Source organism: Vespa crabro, chromosome 13 (genome assembly GCF_910589235.1).
Source record: "Vespa crabro chromosome 13, iyVesCrab1.2, whole genome shotgun sequence".
Lineage (NCBI taxonomy): Eukaryota > Metazoa > Arthropoda > Insecta > Hymenoptera > Vespidae > Vespa > Vespa crabro.
This window is the reverse complement of record NC_060967.1, coordinates 3,634,156-3,660,830: the sequence shown is the minus strand read 5'-3', so window position 1 is coordinate 3,660,830 and position 26,675 is coordinate 3,634,156. Positions and strand designations below refer to the sequence as shown.

Below are 26,675 nucleotides of genomic sequence, written 5' to 3'. Positions count from 1 at the left end.
AAAGAAAGTTATTAGAATATCGTATCGAAAAGATTATTTGGAATAGACCAATCAGAGAACGATTTTTATAATACTGATTTCCCATTGATCTAATTTAAAACAAATATTTTGTCCGCCAAATTCAAAACATTTTAAAATTGTATTCTTAAATATGGATTATACATAAACATGAAAATGTAAATTAAAAAAAATGTAAATACTATATAAGGATAATTTAAGGAAAAACTATAAACAATTTTATTACAACTTTATTTGTTATTACTAAAAGATTATCATTTTATAAGTTATATATCTAAGGCTCCTTTAAATGAAATATATAGAGCACACTTAATTAAATTTACTACTTTAACATTGATTTAAGCATTATAATTATAATTTATGGAGCCAGTTTCGATGATTTTGCAGTTTCTCTGTCCAAAGCGCAAACTATTGCAGTTTCTCTGTCCAAAGCGCATTTTTATTGTATTTGTTTAGCAAAACCACGTTTTTCCTGGCTCCTCGTATAGTCAGAAATCTGTTCTCATACCTGGACTAAAAATTTTATACATAAATATATTATTATCATTATATAATCCTTATATATTGTTTATATTATTTCATAATGATTCTTTTTACACGTACAAATTGCTTGGTCCAGTGTAAGGTGGTGGATTAGGTCGAATATATGGATTACAACGGTCACTAGAAATTCTGTAAATATAGTAATAATTAATATAAAAAATTAATTATTCATTAATAGATTAGACAATATTTCTATACCTTGGTGTATGTGTTAAAGAGTCATTAGGACTAGAAGGTGGTACAGATAATGATCTCAAAGTACCTCTCTCAGGAGCTACATATTGTACCATTTGCACTCCATTCTTGCTCATTGTTTCTACTGACGAAGGTTCTGTTTTTTTGCTATAAATAAAAGAACTATTTAAACACAGTTATATGTTTACATATGCAATAAAGTTTATCTTTTAATATCTATAAGCTATATAAATAAAAAACTGTACCTACCGACTATAGAATGGCATGCAAATGGATAATATGCATAACTGCAAAATAAAAAAATTTCATAGCGTTACAAAACTAATATAGCAATACAAAAATAAAATATATTCAAAATAATATAAGTTAAACAAATAAATTTATGACGATAATAAGCAATCTCGAACGTTAATAAATTATTTTCGTTACAAGATCACAGTGAAATTTATTAATAGTGTAAAAAATTACTTATTAAACTTTTATTATTCAACTGAGCATACAAATGATAATTATAGTTTTGTTAATTGAGGAAATAAATGAAATAATAGATATACCTAACAATTTCCTTTTGGATATGAAAAATATTAAATAATTCATAGAAGTATAATTGAGATTCTGGATCCATCCTATAAAAATAAAATATAACTAACATTTTAGAAATTAATTTCTACAAATGATAAGTATTAGAATACGGAAGTCATAATGAAAATGTGACCGTAAACTAATAATTTTACTTACATCGATGATAATCTTTACGTCATAGCAAATGATCATTTTACGTAGTACGATGACGTGCGATTCTCAAGTCTATTTACGTAGGTTGCGCGTTATTCGCATTATCATTATCGTAAGGAAATGACGATTAACTTGATTACGTGAGATCGGGAATCTTGATATTTTGTAGGATCGAGCTAAACTACGTTGGAATATAAAGAAGACTTTAATAAAGTCATCTTTCCACAATTAATCTAACTATAAATATCTCAACATTTCGATTTATATATTAATGTATTTGACAGATAAAGAAATCAATAAACTTCAGTTTACAAAATCCTAATAATGAATTTGCTTGTCGATAAAACGTCATAAATATTGCTTGATCATGTATAAATTAATAATTATCAAGTAGAATTAATATAATTATCAAACAGAATTAATAGAATTAAATTAATAATTATGAAGAAATTATAATAATTGTTTTATTCCACACTTTAACGGATGTTCTGCATTTTATTTATTTCTGTTAGGATAATTATATGCTAAGCGAGATAGAACATGAATGTGATCCTTATGTTTATATTCTCCTATTTATATATAAAGTGTAGTTTGTGAAATCAAAATGACGCGAGTAATTTAATCTATTATTTATTTATAAAGCTATTTGAATTATTTCGCATATTTCAAATCTACGTATATCTAAAGTACATACATATAATGTATATCTAAAGTATATACAATTTTTTATTAAAAGCTTTTGATGTAAATATCATTTTTTACTTATGCATTTTTATTATTTCAACGACACACTTGTGTTTCAATGATATCACATATGTTTCTGTGTATATATATATATATATATATATATATATATATATATATGCATGTATGTATGTACATACATATATGTACGTATGTCATGAGCCGATTACGTTTATCGAGTGTTCGCGGACCACATCACATTCATATTTTCGACCGTGCTGAGCGTCACGACATTGCTTGGTCAGATATCGTTCCTACTTATGAATGAAACCTACTATGAGAGTTCCTTGTCCTCTGTCTCGCTCGTTTATACTCTATATGCCGCTACACGTGTGACCGATTTTACGAGCTGAGACACCCAAACAGAAAAAATGCATCATGACTTTCGAATCCTAATGATATTTTTTTTCTAACGATTCAAATAAAATTAAAGAAGCTAATAAGAATAAAATATAGCAAATTTTTGGAATCTATACGAAGTATTTGTTTTGTAAAATTGTTTTAATTGGATAGTATAAAACAATTTACCATGAACTTACATTTTGTCACGATGAAGACAAAGTGCTGTACTCAGAGAAGTGGCCAGAAGAAGAAGTAATATCGTTGGTACGAAGATCGTTGTAACGATTTCTTTGAAATAACTTCTCGTAGGAATATCAGCTTTCGTTGATCTAGCCCATTGCCATTCAGTATGTTCAGAAATTCCAGAGGATGGTAAACCAACGATATTCATACTTGGTCCACGTCTCGCACTTTCTCGTTGCAAATTCTGCTCGTCGCTCTCGATCTTTTTATAACGTAAACCGACAAATGATTATTAAATCTTTTCGTCTATTAGTTAAAATATTATTCGTCTATGAAAAAGAAACGTCTATATTAGAAACTTATCCGACCAGTCTGAAGGAACACCAATCCAATAAAAAACCGGCTTCTCTGAATAATCTCTCCACGCTCGTTCTTTTAAAATCTCTTGGACAGGATGGTAGTAGCTTCCAAAGTGGTTTTACTTCCTCTTGAAGTTCAATCAATTCTTGTGAAAATGGTATTGAACTACCCAGTCTCATGACGACTCTATAAAAAATAAAGAAAATCGAGATAGTAGTTTTTTTTTCTTGAATGTTATTTCATAAAAAAACGATGGAATAAACTGATGTCATTCTAACGTCTAATGTTAATAATTCGATTTTGAAATTAATAAAAATGTGTGATTCACGGAAAAATTTCCTGATTCTTTTTATTCATTCCAACGCACTCGTTTTATAAGTGAAAATAATATCATAATATTTTGGCGGTCTTGAAAACGTTTGTTATCATAGTCATACATATTTATTTATTTTCCTCCGAAACTAATGTGATGACGTAAGTACTAAAAAACACGTCAGACAAGTAAAAAAATTCTTTCGTCATAAATACAAGTGAACATATCAAAGCTACAGGTGCGTTGAGTTTTCTCAACGAAAGATAAGAGAGAATTTCGTTTCCTGATAAATTATTTGAAATGACCTCATGGTGAACCGAAAAAGGTGACACACACTGACGAGTCAAAAATACAAGGATTCTTTTTGCATGATTATACTATTAAATGCGAGTTATATCGTATATTTCATTTTATGATATTTGCGTCATTCCTACCAAGGATTCTTTCAAATATTATTTCATTTTTGCTGGCCAGCATTATCTATAATCAATCAAGGAAAAAGAAGTCATTGTTTATCATCAAAACGTTTTACGCATATTATCTATCGATAATCATACAATTTATATATATTTCTTATACCTACAAAAAATGATAAATCATCTCTCTATTATTATACCGTTAATTATAAACGACGATCGTGAAATGTGTGTGTATGTGTGTGTGTGTGTATCAATGCTTTAATTTCTTCCCATGCAGTTATTCTTCATTCCATTAAAAAAGAAAATATCCAAGAAAAGCCCTAATTTTTTCGAAGATAAAATTTGAGAGACACTGGTCCAATACGTAACTAAAGAGCCATTATAAGTTAAGATGAGGTGAAGTGAGAGGAGTTGAGGTGTGGCCTTATCGCGTGCGTGGGACAGGAGAACGTCATTCAGTGAAGCGCTTCGATTATCTTCGCTTGTAGCGTTGACAATATCGTACTTGTTCGAGCAGTCAGACTATTTACACGCTGTGTACATATTAGAGGCGTTACGTTGCCGCAAGGAGGCGGACTGCTTTAGTCTTTTAGTAGCTGCGCGGGCACCGTTCCATCGAGGTCTTTGACAAGACACGAGACGCGCAATACGTTTTATCTATTCCTCTTACATTTCTATGATCATTAAATCAAGTTGCATAACTTTTTTATCAGCAGAATCGAGTTTCCCTAAGAGATTGTGATCGTATGATTTTCTTTTTCTTTTCTTTCAAAATCGTCCACGGATTAATATTTCTTTCCAACAAAGAAGAAAAATGTTCATGGATCTAAATTGGTTGATAGAATCAATGAAGATGAAAAGAAGATATTCATTATCGCAAAAAGAAACATTCTATTAATCGCAACTTTAATTTTGGTACGTATATTGTAATCAAAAATTGAGAAATTTTTAACAAGAAATTAGAATTATTTGGTTCTGTGATAAAAAAAAAAATACTTTTCGTAAGCAGTACTTGCGTAAGCACCTTACCATATAAAGATTAGAAGGCCGGCGATTATCTAATCTCATGAAATATTATTTCCTTTTTATACTTCCGATTGTATGTACGATATGAAATAATCAAATCTTATTATGACGTATTGTAGACATTATATACGCGTTTGTAAAATGATTAAAATTTATGTCGAGAACGTTCGTCATTTCCCGTGGATGTACGATAATATTTGCTATGAAGAACGATGGGTATATTATCAATCCCGTTGCTTCATTGATTTTTCCTTGGAATTTGTAGGCTTTAATAACTTCTACAGTTTTCTAAAACATTTTTCTGCAATCATTGGAGATGCTTATCACTCGTCATTTTCTCCTAAAATCATTATATTTCATTACGTGATAATATTCGAGTGAAAATTAGAATATATATATACATTCTATATATATATATTCTATATATATATATATATACATTCTATATATATATATATATTCTATATATATATTTTATATATAAATATACTGTTTACTTATACAAAGTTCTTTTACTTGTAAAAAAGAATACGAATTTCTGACGAAAAGTTCACAAAATTTTCATATAGAATCGAAATTTTATTTTTCGTATAAAGCGTAGCCACGGATAATATTATACCGTTAGTCACCTGTATGACTGAGACAGGTGATAATACGAAAGACGACTTCTCCCTATCTTACGAGGAAAATCATGCTGATTAACAACAAAGATGCGTACGTTTAACCTGAAAGATAAACTCGTACGAAGAATGTCTTTCGAAATTCTTCTCATGTTACAAAGTCTTAATTACTCTATGAGAATATCATAATAAATTTAAATTTGCAGACTACAGTATTAATAATAAATCGTCAATGATATTGCGTAAGAATTTTGATCTTTAACGAAGTCAATATAAAAAAATGAATATAAAATTAATACTAATGTATATGTCTGTAAATGTGCTTCTATACATATTACAAATATCTGACGATCGTAGACTTGAAAAAAAACGTAAAATGCACGTCAGTGCGTTATTTTCTGTTAGCGATCAGATGATCGATACGTCAGCGATAATGAAGAAATGTTTTGATCTTTCACTCCTTTGGCACATAAGTTTCAAGTCTTTTAGAAAATAAGACCAGCTTACCCCTCGCTTTCTCCAGGTTTAAGGGGTAAACGTGCACCAAGTTCGACTGCTGAAGCCAGAAAAGTGACATACAAATCCGTGGCAGTCGTCCAAAGTTTGTTTCTGAAAGATCGTGTATCTCGTGTGAATATAATGAGAGAAGTAAAAACAGATATAAATTTTATAAAAAGTATATATCCGTCATGAGGCAGACCTGAAAATATCAAGAAGTTTTTCGGTTCGATTACGACCAAACGTATCTTCCACATTGAGATTATCGATTTTTAAGTTGACCTCGTATCTCGTTAAATTCTGTTTCTCAAGAACGTTGATGTCAAGTACTTTATATTTCGTTTCGTACGTGTACTTGTTTAAACCCACAATCTCCAACTGAAAGTATATATATCTTTTTTTCTCGTTAAATATAATAACAACTAAATCATGATAAATTTGAATAAGGAGATGATAATGATGATGATGATGATGATGATAAGAATTCGTGCGCTTACTTGAAAATATTTTTGATTTTTGGGTGCGACTCCATAAAGAAATCCACCGTGATCTCTTTTACTATGAACATAGTGAATCCATGACGGAAGATCGGGAGCATTGAGCAAGGACGGTTGGTACGTAAACTGATCGTATTTTCCTATAGTGGCAATTGATTATGGAATGAAAAGCCATTGTTAAAACATTAAAACTTGTATGTGGTATATAAACGGGTAACTATTTAAAAAACGATATATAAAAGGAATATATATATATATAATTTAATCATTCATTCCTTCATTCATTTTCTTTCTTTCTTTCTGTCTTTCTCTATTCTTCTTCAAAGAAATCAAGCTAACTCGTCTTTCGCGTAGTTTGTATTAATGTGAACTGTCTCGTCGACCATAAATCGTTTACCCACGCGTCATGTAACATAAGATAAAGCAATCATACGTTCCTCGCAATCTTAAATTGTATAGTCTCGACATTCTTATATTAAAGTCCAAATAACTATCGGGCACGTGGTCGAAGATAAAAGAAAATTTTATTTTGAACACACGCACACATGACCATTCATTATTAATATATGAATAATAAATATAAAGAAATGTTTCATGTTAACTCATTCGATATTCTAGAAATAAAATTTCACACGAATATGATTATAATTATCGAGATTCATCGAAAAAAAATAGAAAATAAAAAATAAAATAAAATAAAAAGGATGAATCATGATAATGATGAAGTCGAATATGTTTTATTGAAACAATGATCCATAATGAGTCATTAACTAAAGTATACGTCAATTAGCAGAATATCGAAAGAGTCATAGTCGATCGTATCTTTTGATGAAACTCATCGATTACGTGCGGATGACTTTCAACATTTATGATTAGACAAATTTGGCGGAAGGTGTGTTAGAAAGTGTCTCTTGAAATGCATATAAGAAAGAGAAAGAAAGAAAGAGAGGCGGACGCGTGTCATGTACGAGGTCGAATGCTATTAACGCTCGAGACGCGTCTATAATTGCTATTCGTGGTGCGCGCCGAATGACGTGCGAGACGTACTTTAATTTCAAATTGTGAAGCGGGTTAAGGGGTGACAACGGACACCTCTTTCTTTCTTTTTTTCTCATTCTTTTTTTTTACTATTGCGTGCGTTAGAAAAAAAGTTAAGTCTGCAAATTTTTATTTTTTATTTTTGTTTTTTTATTTATTTATTTGACTGTTTTCATTATAGAATTTTTGAACGTTTAATTTTGGCAAGTCACTTCTTTATTCATTTGCCTTTTGTTTTATTTCATTTTATTTTATTGTTTTTATTTATTATTCTTATTTACTATTGTTTCATCATAAACATGATATATTACTAATTTAATTATCTATTTGTCTGTCTTACCGTCTGGACTCCAATCGAAAGTTTCCGGTCTGATAGGTATGACAAAGACCTCAGTCATTAAAATATTCTCAGCACAAGCAAAGGTCGTCAGAATTATTAATATTTCCACGTGTCGATGCATTTCGCTAAAAAAAATATCAACAAATGACATATTTAATTATAGATCGATCGATATCAATTCGAAAAACGCGCGCATATTTCAGTTGATAAAGAAATCAGACATAAATAAAAATCTCGATCTTAATAATAATAATATGATAATAATGGTATCATTTTTATATTAAAAAACGAACGACAATGTTTTGTATTGTATTAAAAGTGCATTCAATAAGAAATTTAAGTAATCAATGATTCGAAAATCATTTATTATTATTTTTATTAAAATTGAATTTACCGAGGAATATTTTCTCATTGATCACGACACACTATAATGCATGTGTCCTTCTTCGATATAAATAAAATTTCTTTCTGAGAGAATCTCGATGCGAAATTTTTAGTTAACCTCGATGAAACTCTTTACGGATGTTAAATTCTTGATGCATCTTTCCGAATGAGGTTAATTCCATATATCGAATATGCAATGGCGAAGTTCAGAGAGCTGAATAAATACAAACTTACACGAAATACACGCGCGCATATTCTAAAAAATACAATCTTTTGAAAATAGTTCTTAAGGAGAAACAAGAATAAAAGAAAATTATATTCGTAATTGCAAGCGATGCTGTTTACGATGATTTCTTTTTCCATGGATTTCATTCGATTAAACGTCTAACCTTAAAAACCTTAAAAAAAAAGAAATGTAAAACAAACGGTAAAAGTTGTATGTCAAAAATAGCGATCGATTTGCCACATGATAGATGAGGCGTTTCATCTTTCTTGGTCATTTGAGGGAAATTTTTTCAAGAATTTGACAGGCGAAAAGATACTTACGATGTTCTTTGAACAGAATTTTCACGAAATGTAAATCGATCGTCCCAGTGCGAATATCATGTCGCTCAGGTTTGAGCGATGTGTTTTGGAGTACACGGAAAAGCCGAATATCGTAGGACAACTGGTTACAGTTAATTCGTCGTAACTTTGAGGATGGATTATCGACTCGACGTATTAAACTTCGTCATGCTTCGTTATATTTCGTAGTACTTCGTAAATCTATGTAAAAGCACCTTAAAAACAAACGTAACTTCGTCTACATTATCTCACTTTTATCTAAATTTTTCTCTATTATCATTAGAAAATTTATGTTATTGATTATACTCGAAAAATGTGGTACCAGTACATTGATTCGCATGACGTCTTTTTTTAAAAGAAAAAAGAAAGAGAACGAAGTATAAACGGCGCGTAAGGCTTGTGCGCGTTCGTCTTCGTGCGCAACAGTAAGCGCCACTTTCCTGGCCAGGTCTGTATCATTAAGGCGTTTATCTAAGGGACTATATATTTATTTTTTATATATTTATCTATCCCCTCCCCCCCAATAGTCACGTTTATCTATGACGTATGTAAAATCTGACGTGGATAATTAATGGATTAACTGATCGAAAAACATTTCTTTTTCCTTTTTTTTATGAATATTCAAATCATAATATTTAAACGATATGCAAGTATACTTTCAACCAAAGGAACTCGCTTCATGTTATCAAATTAATTAGTTTATGAATAACTATTATTTTAATAGATAATAATTATTATAATCATTGATTGAATATGCTTAATCTCATATATATATATATATATATATATATTGAAAGAGTAGTAAATTGCATAATATTCCATCTTAAAAATAAACGTAACAATAGATGGTACGTGTATGTACTTTTATCTGACCTTTTATCGCATTAATTTGATTTATTATTATGTCTTAATTGTTTTAGATAAGTTAACCTCACTAAGTTCGAAAAACCAAAGGAACAAACAGAAACGCGAATTAATTTCTCTTATATAGAAGTATAACTTAAATTTATATAATCCAACAATTTGTACAGTTCGATGAGAATCCCAGAGGATTTTTAAATATATGAAATATGTATGTTTTTAAATGTAAATATTCTGCAACATGCAGAATGCGCGCGATACTATCAAAATTTGTTTCATAAATATTAAACGATATCGATCATTCTATTTAATTCGATAATGGTCTTGATCGAAGATTGCACATATCGACGTTTTTAAATAAATACAAAAAAGTATTCAAAAGATCTGATTGTTTCTGATACATTACATGAAAAGAATAATTAATTGAAATAATTGGTCAGTATTGTAGGGAGAATTGTAGAAATACTTATTACGATTTCATTAGAAATAAGTTCGGCATCTTAAACATCTCTTAAAAAATATAATAAAAACCAAAAAAAGTCGTATAAATCATTTCATGAATTCCCTTAAGGCACGATTTGTTCTTTATTATGACAAAAGAAATAATATTAAGTGAATAGAAACTAGACATGAAACTGAAATTCATTAACTTTGATAAATACTGTACGTTATCATAAATAACGTCAGAGCGTTTTTTGGATTTTACCTAGATCGAAGAAATGCGCTTACGCGAAATCTTTAAGAGATGACGCGAGTCAAGTCATTCGGACATTCCATCGTGATCAACTCTACGTGAGAATGTTCGCGTACGCACGTGCTTGAACTTTTCGAAGAAATTAATAAGAAAATCCCTTTTGTTATCGTTAATTTATCGCCCTACAAACGAACTTAGTATTTAAGAAAAAAAAAAGAAATGCAAACAAGTAATACAATTAAAATGACATAATCATATAAAACCTTACAATTTAGATAAATAATAGTTTAAAAATTTTTCGAGATATCTCGAAAAAATAATGAAATGATTATTATCGATCAATCGAAGATATCGAACGTTAATTTCGATATGTTAAAAATGTCAATCTTAAAAACGTTTTAGTTTTATAAGGGGATGAAAGAGAAGATAAAAGAAAAGAAAAGAGAAAAGCAAAAAAGAGATATCATTATGCGCACTTGAGAAAACGAAGTGTACGGTACTGCCTATTGACGTTCGGTAGGCGTGGCTTCGGACGGCGGCCTGATAGAGGGATATATTTACGGCACGCACGACTTGTCCTCTCGTGCGCCAACGGGTCTCGGCCGTTATTCGATTAACGATGTGGTGTATTTGCAGCAGCAGTAGCAACAGCAGTAACAGCAGTAGTGCGAGCTTTGATGCAAGCGGGATACGGTGGACGACCGCTGCCTCTCCTTGGCGTAGGGGTTGATTTTTCCCTCGGTCGGTACTGATTCCTGTCGTAAATCATCGTCGCCACCATCGTCATCGTCATCGTCATCGTCATCGTCGTCTTCTCTTCGGCAGTGCAGTGCACGCGCGTTATAACAACTTTTTGTGACAGGTTGTGTGTGCAACCGAGCGTACGTTTTAAGAAAAAAGAAAGAAGAGAAGAGAAGAGAAAAGAAGAGAGAGAGAGAGAGAGAGAAAGAGAGAGAGAAAGCGCGTACACGCGCGGTGCATACGCACACATTGCGCATTCACGTCGTTTCAAGGGCCTCCTCGACGTAGCTCCTCTCCTTCTCAAGAGGATCCACAACGAGGATTTAGTTCGCTCAATTTTTTCTTCTTTTTTTCTTTCTGTATTCGTTGTACTCTCGAGAATGGCTACCATCGAAGGAGTTTCGATTCTTTTGGTCACAGCAAACGTCGGCAGTATCTTCGAAGAGGTACGTTTTATTTACATTTTTTTCTTTTTTTTTACTTTGTAATATTTTCCTTCTATTTATTTTAAACAATAATTTAATTCTTTCTATTTTTCTTTTCTTTTCTTTCATTACGTCTTCATTTCTTATCGTAATACGTGTTATTCATTTGGCGCGCTTTAGTCATGTATTTTGTTTTGTTTTGACTGCGCTACTATTCGTACACGCGTTCAAACTTTTATTTTGACTATTATTATTGTGAATGGTGATTAATCTCTTTAAAAGAAAACTGTCAAATGCGTTGTGCCTCATAGAACGATTCTTACGTCGTCTTGTTTAAATTGTATGTGTGTATGTGAAATCGAAATATTTTATCATCACAATTCAATTCGTTTAATATGACGACGTATCGTTTAGCGCGCGAATATCTTATATACCTGTACAATGTATACGTGTGTCCTGTGCGTTTATGTATGTATGTGCCGGTACTATTTGCAAGTGCGACGCGTTCACAACGAATCGAAGCGCTCGATTGTTTGATATTTGATTTGCCGAATGCAAACGCGTGTTTTTCCTTTTTTCAACTTATTTCCAGTGTAATATCAATGCAATTATTTTTTAAGTTTCTTCGAATGGTTATTTCCATTTAATAATGTTCTTTTCATTTTTTACTTTGTAGCCTAGTGTCATGTTAAAGATATGGACAGAAGAATTTTTATCGGTAAGCTTTACTACCGTCATTATTATCTTGCGAATTAAATGGCATTAAGTCGCATCCTTTTATAATTCCCCCCCTTTTTTTTTTAGACCATATCGCGTCTAGATTCGAAGTTTATAGCGCTGCACTGCCAAGAAGTAGGTGGAAAAAATTATGAACAAAGTATGAGACATGTGGAAGATTTTGTTAGGTAAATATCTATTAAATTTCTTCAATTTGTTAGCTTTTCAACATTAAAATTTAATTTTTACAAATATAAATCTTAATGTGCAATTTTGACGGCATGTTAAAAGAACTAGTTAAATGTGTCGCTTTATAAATGATTGAAGCAAGTTCTTGATATGGTCTGTACTGTTTCCTGTATGCTCTAAATAGTAACCTGAATCTCATTAGTGGTTTCTTTAAAGGTTTCTACTAATGTGATTATGCAAAGATTGTTACATTCTAAATAGATTGTTATATCATTTTCTGTAAATAATTAAATTATGGTAATTATCAAATTTTCTTTTATAGTTATATAAATTATATACAATTGACTTTATAATTCTATGATCAATTACTAAAAAACCTATGTTTAATATTAATATTTTATATAATATGGCTATAATTAAAAAAAAATAATATTACTTTTGTAACTTTACTAATAATATTCACATGATTTATCTTTTTAATATGATATAGAAGTTATAAACGAGCCTTTGAAGGAACAAGGTAAATCATATGGGTATCCTTGTTCACAATATTAAATGTGATTTAACGCATAAGCAGCAGAAAAGGATAAAAATAGAATATCACGCATGACTTTACAGTTGGTTGAGCCACTTCAAAAGATTAGTTTATTGAATGATATCCATGTGAAAGCACAATATAAAAAGATGAAAAAAAAAGCCATAAAAGATCTTTAAAATTCTATAAAATTTACAGAATATATAATTTTTCTCTTTAAGCTTTTGTATTTATTGATGATTAAAATTTCTTTTTCTTTTTAGGTTACTAATGTCGTCGGAAGAACTAAGATTGTTTGACAAAACAAGAGTATTTCTAGATGAAGATTATTCGTCGGCTGAACATTTTACAGTAAGTTGAAATCTAATAATAAAAATTTTTATCCTAAAGCATCAAAATTATTAAATAACATTTTTTTGTAGGCACTGGGAAATTTTTATTTTATTCATGAGTCTTTAAAAGATGTTTTATTATGGGATTTCAAAGGTAGATATTCTACATCAATTGTCACTTTGAAAAATAATTTAATTGCAATGATACATTTTCATTTTTGATTGTTAATTTTAGAATGCTCATTTGCATCAGTATGTGGCAAAGAAATTCATTCTGGCAATATAGAGGCAGTTACAACCAAAGAAAAAGCAAAGTTCCCTCAAGACTTTTTTCCCGAATGTAAGTGGTCCAGAAAAGGATATTTGCGAACACGATGGAGTATTAGTGGAACAGTTTTTGATCTCATAAATATACACTTGTTCCATGATGCAAGTAATTTTATTGCAATGGAAACTGTAAGTTAGACAATTTAATTACGTGAAAATAAAAATCCTTTCACATTATTTTTTACTTCACAATGTTTCTTTGTAATTGCAGTTTCCATCCGTTTATAGTAAAACGCGCAGAAGAGCGCTGGAACATACGTTAGATAGATTTCACAGTGACAAATATCCAAAAGCACCATACTTTTTATTTGGTGATTTTAATTTTAGAACTGATACTGCTGGTGTAATTAAGGTATAGAATTATCTGTACTTCACATTAATGAATATAAACTTTCAATAATCATTTTTATTATTGCTATTAACAGAAACTTACTGAAGATACTCAAGAAAGAAAATTATCGAATAAAGGGAATATTTCTAAATTACAATTTCACAACAAGGAAGATAATCTTGTATTATCATTGGGGAAAAAAGAATTTTCATATTATGAACATCAAAATGTTTTTGTTAATAATAGTGGACAATGGGTAAGTCATGCATTATTTTTTATTTGTTTTATCTATTGTTACTTATCAAAATGCATTAATAATTAGGAACTCCATAATGAAATAACCGATGTTTATGCAGCTACGAGAATATGACAAGGAATTGGAAGACTTTGAAGGAAGATTGTTTGAATTTCCGATTAATTTTATTCCAAGTTATCCTTTTCAAGAAGATGTAAATGAAGCCACAAGTTACATGCAAACAAGAGTGCCAGCTTGGTGTGACAGAGTATTACTGAGTCCCACAGCAAAGATGCTAGTCCAAAATGTATGGAATATAAACCTTTACTTGATTGAAATGTAACTTACTTTAATTCTTTGCAATCGAAGGTTATTCTTGGCAAGGCATTTTTACTGTTTATATTCTTATATATAATGTATATAAAATATAAACAAAAAATGAATTTCACACTCTTAATCCGTAGGAATAGATTTTCTGGGAAATAATTAATTACATACACCACCTACACGTTATCCATGCTAACGAGTATTACGACCGTAAAAAAGTTAATAAAAAATATATTGAGTAATTTTATACATTATATGATATATATTTCTCTTTTTTTTCTTTTTTTACAGATATCCTCTTCTAATGCAGTAGAGTATGGTATAATAGGAAGAACAACTTGCATGGGTGATCATAAGGTAAGATAAATTATATTATATATATAAATTTCATAACAACAAATCTTACTTGCTATATTTATTATACTCGGTACATATATATTTACACACTTCCTAAATCTTATTCTGATGATCCACTGTTTTAATTATTATGGTGCAGCCTGTTTTTCTGGAGTTTCGAATGAATCTCTAAGCATTAAGGTACTATATGAATTGTCTGTCTATTTTTCTCTTTGGCTTCCCATGTACTTTTTATTTTTGTTAGATCTTTGTTGCTTTGATCGATTATATATTTATTGGGACCTTTTGAATGTAGTACCATAACTCAAATCTTACATTCTTCATGAATTTTGACTTGCTAGCTTTACTATTGTTATCAAAAAAGGAAATGATCTATAATATTCAGCATATTGGTTTTTCCATATTTATTTTGAGAATAATTTATTTAAACAAAAAAAAAGAAATTACTTTTACATATTCTTAATATTATAAGTTTTTGATAACGATGGTAGATAGATGTGAGTCATGCATTTTAATTAATTTTTCTCTATGATTGTACCTTATATAAAATTTAAGAAAAAGGCCGACGAGTATTATCCACAGATCACAGGACACAGCATCACGACATCGAATCATGTTGATATTAGTTAACCTTTACGTAGAACTCCAATATATTAACAATATCTCTTGAATTTCTTTAAAAGTATACTATGATATATAAGGTTCGTATCTTTTCATTTTTACAGCCAGTTTACTTGAGGGTTAATCTCGCACCAGAAGCAGGTATGATTAATTGCTGTAGCTTGCCATGTGCACCAGAGTTTTGCTTTCGAGTTCCTGACAATTACTTGGATTTGTTACCAATGTTGCCTGATAGCACTAGTTACATTAGTGCACGAACGCTCTCTGCTGATCGTTCATCCAACCTTTTGTACGCAGCACCTATTAAGCATGATCCCTATACTCCAGATAGTATGGACAGTCCAAGTCCAAATGCTATTTTAGTGTCAGGTGAAGTTCCTGATATAGATATCGATCATATAATTGATACTAGTGACAGTGTTTTAACGCTTCAATCAGCTCACTCGTCGAATATAACAAGACGTATTGATAGAGCTGTATCTCCAGCTTTATTGAAATCAAAATTAGAATTAATCGCACGTGATAAAAAACGTGAAGCAGATATGGAACGACAATTTATTATGAAAAAGAGTTCCAGTCAATGTCGTTTACACTCATGGCCTGAAACTCAGGAACAGTATTCAGACATAGAGAAAAGGAGATGCAATAGCGACATTTTATGGCAAAGATCGCATATATTAACTGAAGCTTGGATCGAAGGAAAAGGCCAACAGGGATATCATAATTTTGATGACTCTATGAATTTATCAACTTCTAATTTAAATCATCCTGGTGGTGAATTGATTATACCACGTATAGCAATAATAAATGCAAGTAACATTGAATCCAATGAAAGTTCAGTTTACTTGCATGATAATAAATGCAATAATTATTCAGAGAATAAATCAAATATATACTCAAGTAGTCAAACTAATCTAACATATGAAGAGCCATTAAATGCAGAAAAAAGAATTCAGGAAACTGGATTGCATCTATTGTTAGCTGCAAACGAGGAATCATTGAAACAAGATGTACAGAAATATTTAAATGAAAAGTCAATAGAAGATATAACATCAGTAGGTAGCAAAATAAACGAATTAATGGAAGAAACTTCTGATGAAAATATACACAACGTACAAGATCTACGATCAAATGTAGACGGTGAAAATCATTATAGTGAAATACATAGAAGCTGTGAAGCAGATAATATGTTAACTGATAGTAATGTGAATTTATGTGTTTCAAGAGAAAATTTGGAAAGTGAGGAAATTCATTCCAAAGAATTTTGTATCAAAATTGATAGTACAAGTATAGAGGAGTGTAGGAAACAAGATAGAGTAGTTAATACACAGTCACAAATTTCGGATCAAGACAAGTGTGATAGTGACATAAAAACAGCATCTTCGAGTGTATGTAGGACAATAGGTAACGATGTAGAGATATTGAGGTGTGAGAGTAAGCAAGAGATGGCTTCCAAAAATACTACTAGAAGTAATTCAATAAAAAGTCAGGATATTAGCGATAATACAGGGAATGTTAGATTGAAATTAAAAGCATACAAAGTAACGCAAAAATATAAAAATAATATTGTACAAAAGCAGAGTAGATGTCAAAGATGTTGCTGCGTTGTTTCATGAGAGTCATTATTCATTATTATTTTCTTAAAAGGTCCTACTTTTTCTATTCCATGTTTTTCATTATAACTATTATCACTTCCATAGAGTATTTATTTAACATAAATCGTTCTATTTCATCTTTATATTTCCAGTTCAAATTATGACTGATTATGACTGGTATATAAATCAAAGATACATTATTTAAATATTTCTTATAAAGAAATAGTATTACTTTTTCTTATGTGCCTTAAGAAGTTATAATGTAGTAAGTAGGAAGAAAGAAAAACTAGAAAAATGTAGAATGATAATAGAAGAGAATAATCTTAATATATTTTATGTGAAAATAAGAATAATAACACTCGAACATTATATCTCATTTAAAATTAGATTTTGTCCGATTTACTTCCTGCTTATATTTGTAAAAATATATTTTCTTTAGTTGCATGTAATGTGACGATTTTAGTAGATGCATCCGAAGCTTTATCATACTGCCTTGATAATTATTTTCTAACAAATGCTATTGAAATACAAATTTATTTTGCACTCTAAGATTCGCAATGAATATCTTTATATTTAAACTATATGAATTTAATTATAATACTTGCCTTATTCATAATGCATGTTTGAAATAAACCAGACATAGTTTTAGAACGTTATTATTTCTAAAAAATTATGTTTGAAATCTAAGATATCAGTATTTTTTATGCGAAATGACGACTATTTTATTTTTAAATAGTTTCTGATTTGATAGTCAACAAAAAATAATGTCAATTGTACTATTACATAATGTCTTCTTAGGTTTAATTTCAATTTCCTATTGAAATCCTGCTTTTTTTAACGCTTCAGAATGTAAAACTTCTTAAAATAAGCATGTCTCAATCTTTCTTGCATGTAAAGTGATATCTAGGAGACTTATTTATATCTATAAAGCAATTATTATATCAAGATGTGTATGTATACATGTATATACTACATCTGATATGTGAACTTAATAGCCAAAGCTCTAGATTTGTTATAATTCTAAAATATATATTAATTTATCTAATAAATATTGTGAAAATATGACAGTATAATATTATTATTTTATAGTGTTTTATTTATATTTTTTTAAATTATCTATGTCTAAATAATCTATGCATTATTCAATTACAATGTTTAATATGACGTTATTTCAATACGTATAAGCATTTTTGTATCGCGTTTCTTCATAGTAATAAATTGCTAATGTATGATGTAGAATAAGTAGCCAAATTTAAAATTGATGAATTTTAAATGTATATACGAATAGTATAAATAATTCTTTAGAAAGATCTTCAAAATAATTGGATTAATAATTGATATGCAATAATTTTTCTTATAAAAATAACTTGTTTTCTAAACTGTTCTATAAATTATCACAATTTTTAAGTACTTGCAATAAGTGTACTTTTACTGTTATTAATCTGAAAAATATTGTAATTATATAATAAGTTAGATGCTTGAAAAAAGAATTTAACTAGAAAGTTTTATTTTAAATTCATATATAAAAATATAATAATATTTGAAATAAATTTCTTTTCTACAATACTCGCCGAGAATCATTTACAAAAATTGTAAATGCAACAGTGGAGGTTAATCGAATTTCAGTTCTTGTAAATATAAATTTCTTTTTATATATATTAACGGATTATGTTTATTTATGACCTCTTAATGCAATTTTATGAATGAAATTGGTCGTTGAAAGATGAAAGTCAAATTTCAAAATTAAATTTCGAAATCGTGTGCTTGCAAGTTTAATATTTTCTTATATTTAAATTGCAGAGATATACTATAATAATCCTAATAGAAAAAAATATATATATATATTTATATATATATATTTTCATATATATGCATATTTGTCATGATTTCGACGAGTTATTTTGTGTGTCACTAATTTTGCTGAATAATTTATTTTCGCCTATTCTAATTTCATATACATATGTATATGTAAGCCACGTGTTACGAGTGTCTGCACGTCGCACTGCACTCTTTCTATGTGTTTTGTTATTGATTTGAACTATGTGGTACTACAGATCAAATTACTCATAAAATCATTTTAAAGTCTAAATTAATATTTGGAAAAAAATAATTATATATAGAATAATAAATATGAAGATGAAAAATGTTTTGATCTGTATTACTGCGTTAAATAAAATTTGAAAAGATTAGTCAAATTATCGTTCCTGGTCATATAGACAGAGCGATGGCGTTCCATGAAACAGACAAAAGCGTGAATACTGAATTGAAGAATGTCAAGATATTAAACAATAATAATGAGAAAAGTATAACGACATTAACAAGATATGTACACGTAAAGCATGCAGATTCAACGGTGAAGATTTTTAAGGAAACAACGGTATGATGACGTCAATCATGATCACATTTTAAAAGATTTTAACAAGGAAGACTCATCCAAACTAATTGGCATATTAACGTTTACATAGGGTTCTTTAATCTAATAGCTATTGCAAAAAGTGCAAATAGTATGTAGTAGTGGATTGCTTGAATGAATCCACGTGATCGGAAATCATATGATCGGAACACGTAATTGTAAATCACGTGATCCAAAGTTGTATACGATGATTGAAGAAAACAAAAGAGAGGGAAAGAATGAATGAAAGAAAGAAAGAGAGCTACTTTCGTAATAGATAATAGGCTTCCATTAATCCAATAAGCTAAAAGTTTTTTGACAAAAATAAGTAAGTACATATATAAAAGGAAGATCATATTAAACGACGACAAGTTGTTGTCTTTGTGTGTGATAAATCTACACGAAAGGTGCTTTGATATATCCTTAAATTAAAACCATATTGATGTTCCTACACAAGGTTATATCTAGAAAATCAATATTACTTAAGATTATATAGGAAGAATTTTTGTGTCGCATGAGATTTATCGTTGGACTCGATGTAGTCGCCTTTTTCGAACGAATTTTGATCAAATACCGTAATCGTATTGACAACAACAAAATTGGTAAACCATTCTGATTTCAAAGTTTTCAAAAGATGAAACAGTATTTGAACTAAATTCGTTTTTAAATTAATAATTGTTGCCAAGTACATAAATGAAATATTTCTTAATCGACTTTTCTCAAACGATTTTGCCAATTTGCCTTCTTGTCCTTGATGACATCGTCCATTTACGTAGGAACGATTATGAGCATTGTTTTTAATATATATATATATGTATGTATGTATGTATGTATGTATGTATGTATGTATGTATTACGTACGTGTACGTTGTTAACAAAACAAACGTAAAATATATTGATCAAGTTGCTCTGAAACTTTCCTACGTTACAACTGCCCTAATTATATCATTTTTATCTTCTTAAACATTGTTTGAGAAATGCCGATAAAAAAAAAATATGATATTTATGGGCCAACGAAGAATTGATTAAATATTTTGAAAAGTTTAATTAATCAGAAAGCTTAGTAAATAGATGATTAAATGACCCACCGAAAATAATGCGCTCACGCAGGTACATTCCACTATTATAGTTTAATCGATAAAGTGGTTTGAAGAAAGTGAAAATCGAATATTTGTAAATAGGAAAAGAAAGAAATAGATATATGGATATCGTAATGTTAACATTCATACGATCTATAAAAAAATTCATCACATGATTTTGCAAAAAAAATCACTTTCTTATGTCGTTAATACGAAATGACCGAGATTATGTGTATTATGGCATATCGATCGTAGAAAAACGTGTCTGCCAGTTATATCGAGTATTATATAAATGTTCATGCTATATTCTTGTTATTATATAGATTAATATAACATATTTCTAAAATAAGATGAACAAAAAAAACCACAGTTGATGTCCGATGCTATACGCTTATAATGTTATTTATTATACAAGCTGTGTATAGAGACGTTAGGAATGATACATTTCATATATTTTGCGTTAGCAGCATACGCGGTAGCATGTAAAAAAATGATATTTTTGTGCTAATTAATCGTTTCATTCTCACTATGTATATGTGTGCGCGTGTGTGTGCGTGTGCATGTGTGTGTATTTGCTCGAAGAATGACGTCAAAGTTAAAATCATTTTTGAATGTACCTGCTGCGACTGTTCGTCGCTTACTGCTTCTTATATTTGAGAAACGTATATTTATCAAATGTTTTCATCTTCTATGTAATCCGTCTAAAGTACTTACTTAAAATTCAACCCTCTAATCAAATCGAGTATGTATTTCATTTTCGAAACACGTTGATAAATGTAATTTATAAATATAAGTTGATAATTAATTAATTAATTAATTAATTTTATTTTTTAATTTGAACTTTTTGAATTAGCCTTTATTACATTTATATGTTCGAGACTGCTCCAAACTGAAATTATTCGTTAGGTTTTGCTACGAGCTTTCCAACGCGAACCTTTTACACGATCATATTTTGAAAATAATGATCATTTACAAAAAAAAAAAAAAAAAAAGATATGAGAAAAAAGGATATAAAAAAAAGATCATTCCTCCCGGATATGCCAATAGAATTGTGTATATCGTGTATCGTGTTAATTGTTTATAGACGAGTAAGTAATTTAATGCTGGAGTGATTCCACTGGTCGTCCAATCCGTATAATAAGATTTTTCTAAAAAGAAGTTTGGATCCCGCTAAAAAAATATTTTACGTAATAATGAATTTCTTCGAAAGAAACTTTTCCGATAAAACTGTGATTTTTATGTTTACGTTGTACAAAATCGATTCCGATCAATTCTTTACTAAAAATATCGTCTCTGTACAGTCGATTCGCCAATTTCAAAATGTATCTTTTCGAAATATCTATTTAGATCTATACTTCTTGCGTTAACAAATTGATGTGTTGTACTTTTATAAATATTTAATATGGACGTACTTATATTTTGTACTTGCAGTACCTTGTGAGATTATTATATTTAATAACGCGATTATAAATGATTACAAACAAGTATATATAGAAATGGATAAAATTATGATATAATCTATAAAAAATTGTTTTTCGTTATAATTGTTGAATTCTAATCATTGTTAATTTTGTATGTCTTTTTTATTAGAAATAACATAAAATTAAAATCATGTTCGCGAAATGTAATTAATTTATATAAAAACACATAGAAATTAATTGCAAGTCTTGCAATTAGAAAAGTGACAATTTTAAATGACAACAGATATATTAGATAGCTGAGCATACGATATATCTAATTATTATAATCGATCGATATTTTTTCATAGAGATCAACGATTAAAGCGAAAAACAATTGAATTAATATGTACAAATAGCTCCGATTAATATTTCATTATTTATTGTTATTTGGTCCATAAATTCTTTTATTATACGTATCTTGGAAATATAATAAAAATGAACAATATAAAAAAATATTATTCATAACGTGTTATGTATTATATTAAAAAATTTCAAGATAATTAATATGATTTATAAAATGTAATTATGTTGTTAGTCGGAAACTGTATGTATATCATATCAGTGTTATAATATGCGTTATACAAAGGATGTTGTAGACTGCAGAAACCTGTTACCAATTGGCTTATAGCCAAGTACAAACTTGTAATTATTTGTTTTATGTATTAAAATGAATAAAGTTACCGTTCTATAACAAATATTAATAGATATATACATATTAAAATTATTCAGTTTTATTATTATTATTTTTAAAGATATTTAGTTTTTGTATAGTGGCAGTCCTGGTTGCATCAGGGTTATATACACTTGGTTAAAATTGGTTAAGGTATATTATTTTTGTAAGTGTAAAATTTCAAATATAAATAATTAAAAATGAGTAAAGCACATCCTCCAGAACTTAAAAAGTTAGTATATTTATATTTATATATCCTAAATAGTATTTCAAATTGTATTTAAGTTCGATTATATGAAATTGTTAAACAGTACGAATTTTAGGTTATCTATTTGATTTATATAAAATTATTATCATTTTGTTTTATTATTTGTAGATATATGGACAAACGTCTTTCACGTGAGTATAAACAAATAACATAATACTGATTATAATTTGTATTCGTTTAGGGCAAAAATTTTCTTGTAAATTTTTTGTGATGTTGATAAAGCATATTATTTTTGTTTATAGTAAAATTAAATGGTGGAAGGCATGTAATTGGTATTTTACGTGGTTTTGACCCATTTATGAATATGGTAATCGATGAGAGCGTTGAAGAATGTAAAGGTGGTACAAAAAATAATATTGGTATGGTGGTAAGTAATATGTCAACATTAAAATTAATTCTTTCCTTATTTCATGTTCAATAATATCAATATTTCCTAATTACAGGTGATTCGAGGAAATAGTGTTATTATGTTAGAGGCATTAGATAGAATATGAGTTATATATATAAATGTACATTTAGATGATACAAAATTCCAAATAAGATTAACTATGATTTATTAAATACACATCTGTCCAACATATACAAATAAGTTTTTTATTGCACAAATCATTTTTATATGCTTATATACATCTTCATCTTAAATTAAACTTTAGTACTCTTCATTTTCATCCATCTATTAATGGACAAGAATTTGCTTAGCTATGTTTTATTAAAATAAAATAAAAAAAAGGAAGAAAACAAATATTTATATAAATAAAGAACAATGTATCTCAATAGAAAGTTATATTTTATAATCTTGCAGAGTGTGATATCTTTTAAAACATTCTCCCACGTGAAGAGCGGGATGATCGGTACAAGTTTCGCAATAATAATTCGTTTCTCGTCTTCCTCCTTTTATTTTCCTATTCGAGCAAACTTTACAATCTTTATGTTTATGCAAAGGATTCAACTGAATAACATGTAACTCATTATTTAGTCGTTGGTTATTATTTAAAAATACGCGTGGAATATTTGTTGAAATAGAATAAAAATCTTTTGTTAATTCTCTTACAAGAACTTTAACAAATTTTAAATAAGTCATAGAATTACTCTCTCTTTCTCTATAATTATAAAGAATATACGAATTTATTACAGACATTTCTAAACCCCAGAAAAATAATCTACGCCACCATTTTAAAGTTTTTTTCATAAAACAATAAACCGAAGCACAATCATTGGCCAAATTAACGCCATTCATATTTTTGTTATAATCCTGTATAATGTGTGGTATTTTATTTTTGGTTTCTATTTCTACAGTGTGCCAAGTACTTATCATACTAACGATTTTTTTATCTCTCAATTGAAACAATAATACATTTTCATTTCTACAAGCTACAATATCACCTTTTTTTAACTTTCCTTCTTTAAGACAATTTGGAGCATATTTTCCATTCGTCATTATTATACCAGTAAAATGACAAGATTGAGATAATAATTCTTTTGCAAGTAATACACTAGAATAAAATCTACCAGTATATATGTGATAACCGCTTGCTTCTGAAATTGAATTTTGAAGATTTTTATATAGATATAAAACTGCTCTATTGGTAACAGGAAGTTCAGGATATGGTAAATTTTCAGTAGTTATACTTCCATAATATGGAAGAAAAGAATACAAATAACCACTTTCTGAATCCGTTAAAACATACAGGCGAATACCCCATTTTGTTGGTTTTTGAGGATTATAAACAGTAGAACCTAATCTTCCTTTATATTTCACCACAGATTCAACTATAGAAATACATTTATTAGGAATAAAATGTTCTCGGAATTTCAAATCAAGATATTCAAGATATTTGCTCACTTTTTGTAATCTAGTTTCTAATATTGCATTTGGTTCGTGTACTTCGTTTAAATGTAACATCCAAAATATTTGCATAAATCGACCTTTATCGATGATTTTAGAAAAAAATGGTACTTGAAATTCTTCCTCTTTGGACCAATAATCCTGTATATTAGATAAACGAACAATTCCCATATTCAATATAAGCCCTAAAAAAGCTTTCATTTCGGATACAGTTAAGTCCTTCCAGGTATTCCATATTGATCTTTCGGACAATACTCTCTTTGCAATTTTCGAACGGGCATAGTTGTTCGTTTTTACAACAATATTTTCAATTAATTCATTGGTGAAATATAATTGGAAATAGTCTAACGGATCTATACAATTATCACAGTTTTGTGGTCCAATTCTTTCTTGCCCGATCGAAAATGGAATCGTCGTATTTTCCTCATCTTTCGAAGTTAATTCGATCCAAACATCAGAGAGTCCATCGTAATATATTTTACTACATTCCTCTTCACCATCACTTGAATCAGAAATAAATCTTCTACACTTTCTTTGCGTTTTACTAGCAATGTTTTCATCCTCTGTGTCACTCGAATATATATCGTTAATTGTTCTTTTATTACGCTGAGAAGTAAGGAAATTATAAGTATCCATGTATTCGTCATCACTATTGTCAGTGTCACACATTATTTAAATGATTTTTTTTATCGAAGTTAAGAATAGTCAGCAGAAGCAATACGTTCAATACAGCTATAGAATAACGAGAACTGACATAAAATACGACGCTAACATAAAATACGACGTGAGTAAAAGGAAAATTATGTCGAGTACCACTCGACATAAAGTTGCTATAGCGACCATTCTTGTCGAGTCACACTCGACATAGGGTTACCATAGTAACCGATCTTGTCGAGTCACACTCGACTTCGAGCATTAAAACCTTAAAAGGCTGTTGTCTCTGTTTTTATAATGACTTACGTCATTAATGAGAACAGGCATAATTCCAGATTGATTTTGATGAAGAACGTCTCCTTTTAAAGATGAAGGTTTAATCTACGATATATTCTTCAGTTTTATTTTCTTTAAAAAAATGCTTTTGAAAATAATTTATGCACAAATAAAAAGGAATCCTAGAATAAGCCTTCATCTTTAAAGTGATATTTTGTAAATCGTAATTGGTCAAGAATTACGTCTGTTTTCATTGTTGGGGTAAATGTTGTTTTTGATATTTTTTTCGAAGAAAAAATTTTGTACTGTGATGGCCCTCGAAATTTGCGGCCAAAGAGAAAAACTCATATCTCTACTATCGATTTCTATATTGTTGAATATGGTATGTATGCCATGAAGTAGTGATTACCTGCTTGCGTGTAAATACCTGATGCTCAGATTTTCTGATCTTTGATAAATTATTCTTTTCTATTAGAAAATTCAAATTATAAACGAAGCAAAAATTTTCCTGCAGATCGACCATTACATTAGTATTACACAATGCACGAAGATGTGGCACGAAGAGGTGGCACGCGAAATTGGGCCACCTCTTAGCAAGTTATGTTATCCTATTAGAAAATTCAAGTTATGGACAAATCGAAAATATTTGTTCCTATACCCCTATCGTCATCTAGCATTGGTAACTGAACTAAATAATTAATAAACAAACTTTTTAATATTCCTGGCACTATCTAGCATGGGCACCAATATTGAATAATTATTTTAAGAAACCTTTTATACCCTAGAGCCATCTAGTGTTGCAGCTTGAATTATATTTTCCCGCTTTTCATATAACGACCTCCATTATTGTTATGTGCTCCCATTACAAAACGCGCATTTTTGCGACAATATCACGACAATATATATATATATATATATATATAT

At 29.2% G+C, this 26,675-nt stretch overlaps 4 protein-coding genes across 12 annotated transcripts; 2 read left to right on the top strand and 2 right to left on the bottom strand.

Annotated features, from left to right (window-relative positions):
• Positions 1-374: 374 nt before the first annotated feature.
• Positions 375-10,985, bottom strand: LOC124428541 (epsilon-sarcoglycan). Of its 7 annotated transcripts, none has more exons than XM_046972726.1 (12): positions 10,851-10,985; positions 8,802-9,034; positions 7,872-7,996; positions 6,494-6,633; positions 6,199-6,374; positions 6,006-6,107; positions 3,129-3,306; positions 2,775-3,022; positions 1,311-1,382; positions 760-903; positions 622-690; positions 375-526 (listed from the first exon to the last, which is right to left on the bottom strand). In XM_046972726.1, exons 3-12 carry the CDS (start codon positions 7,990-7,992, stop codon positions 427-429), a joined length of 1,350 nt encoding a protein of 449 aa, XP_046828682.1. In that variant the 5' UTR covers positions 7,993-7,996; positions 8,802-9,034; positions 10,851-10,985; the 3' UTR covers positions 375-426. The 7 variants fall into 7 exon arrangements, 5 of the variants coding, with proteins under 5 accessions (XP_046828682.1, XP_046828681.1, XP_046828685.1 ...); XM_046972725.1 differs by lacking the exon at positions 10,851-10,985 and adding an exon at positions 9,126-9,240; XM_046972729.1 differs by lacking the exon at positions 10,851-10,985 and having other exon boundaries at positions 375-531; positions 8,802-9,231.
• A 443-nt stretch (positions 10,986-11,428) lies between these two features.
• Positions 11,429-18,171, top strand: LOC124428538. 2 transcript variants are annotated; one of them, XM_046972718.1, is made up of 11 exons: positions 11,429-11,561; positions 12,217-12,258; positions 12,345-12,445; positions 13,245-13,332; positions 13,404-13,467; positions 13,549-13,769; positions 13,852-13,992; positions 14,066-14,227; positions 14,328-14,513; positions 14,825-14,890; positions 15,616-18,171. In XM_046972718.1, exons 1-11 carry the CDS (start codon positions 11,496-11,498, stop codon positions 17,125-17,127), a joined length of 2,649 nt encoding a protein of 882 aa, XP_046828674.1. In that variant the 5' UTR covers positions 11,429-11,495; the 3' UTR covers positions 17,128-18,171. The 2 variants fall into 2 exon arrangements, with proteins under 2 accessions (XP_046828674.1, XP_046828675.1); XM_046972719.1 differs by lacking the exon at positions 12,345-12,445 and having other exon boundaries at positions 11,462-11,561.
• A 1,318-nt stretch (positions 18,172-19,489) lies between these two features.
• Positions 19,490-23,555, top strand: LOC124428547 (probable small nuclear ribonucleoprotein G). Its single transcript, XM_046972742.1, has 4 exons — positions 19,490-22,939; positions 23,084-23,106; positions 23,218-23,342; positions 23,419-23,555. The coding sequence occupies exons 1-4, from the start codon at positions 22,908-22,910 to the stop codon at positions 23,467-23,469; spliced, it is 231 nt and encodes a 76-aa protein (XP_046828698.1). The 5' UTR covers positions 19,490-22,907; the 3' UTR covers positions 23,470-23,555.
• Positions 23,513-26,524, bottom strand: LOC124428540 (piggyBac transposable element-derived protein 4-like). 2 transcript variants are annotated; one of them, XM_046972723.1, is made up of 2 exons: positions 26,179-26,524; positions 23,513-25,427 (listed from the first exon to the last, which is right to left on the bottom strand). In XM_046972723.1, exons 1-2 carry the CDS (start codon positions 26,272-26,274, stop codon positions 23,757-23,759), a joined length of 1,767 nt encoding a protein of 588 aa, XP_046828679.1. In that variant the 5' UTR covers positions 26,275-26,524; the 3' UTR covers positions 23,513-23,756. The 2 variants fall into 2 exon arrangements, with proteins under 2 accessions (XP_046828679.1, XP_046828678.1); XM_046972722.1 differs by having other exon boundaries at positions 26,161-26,523.
• Positions 26,525-26,675: the final 151 nt, after the last annotated feature.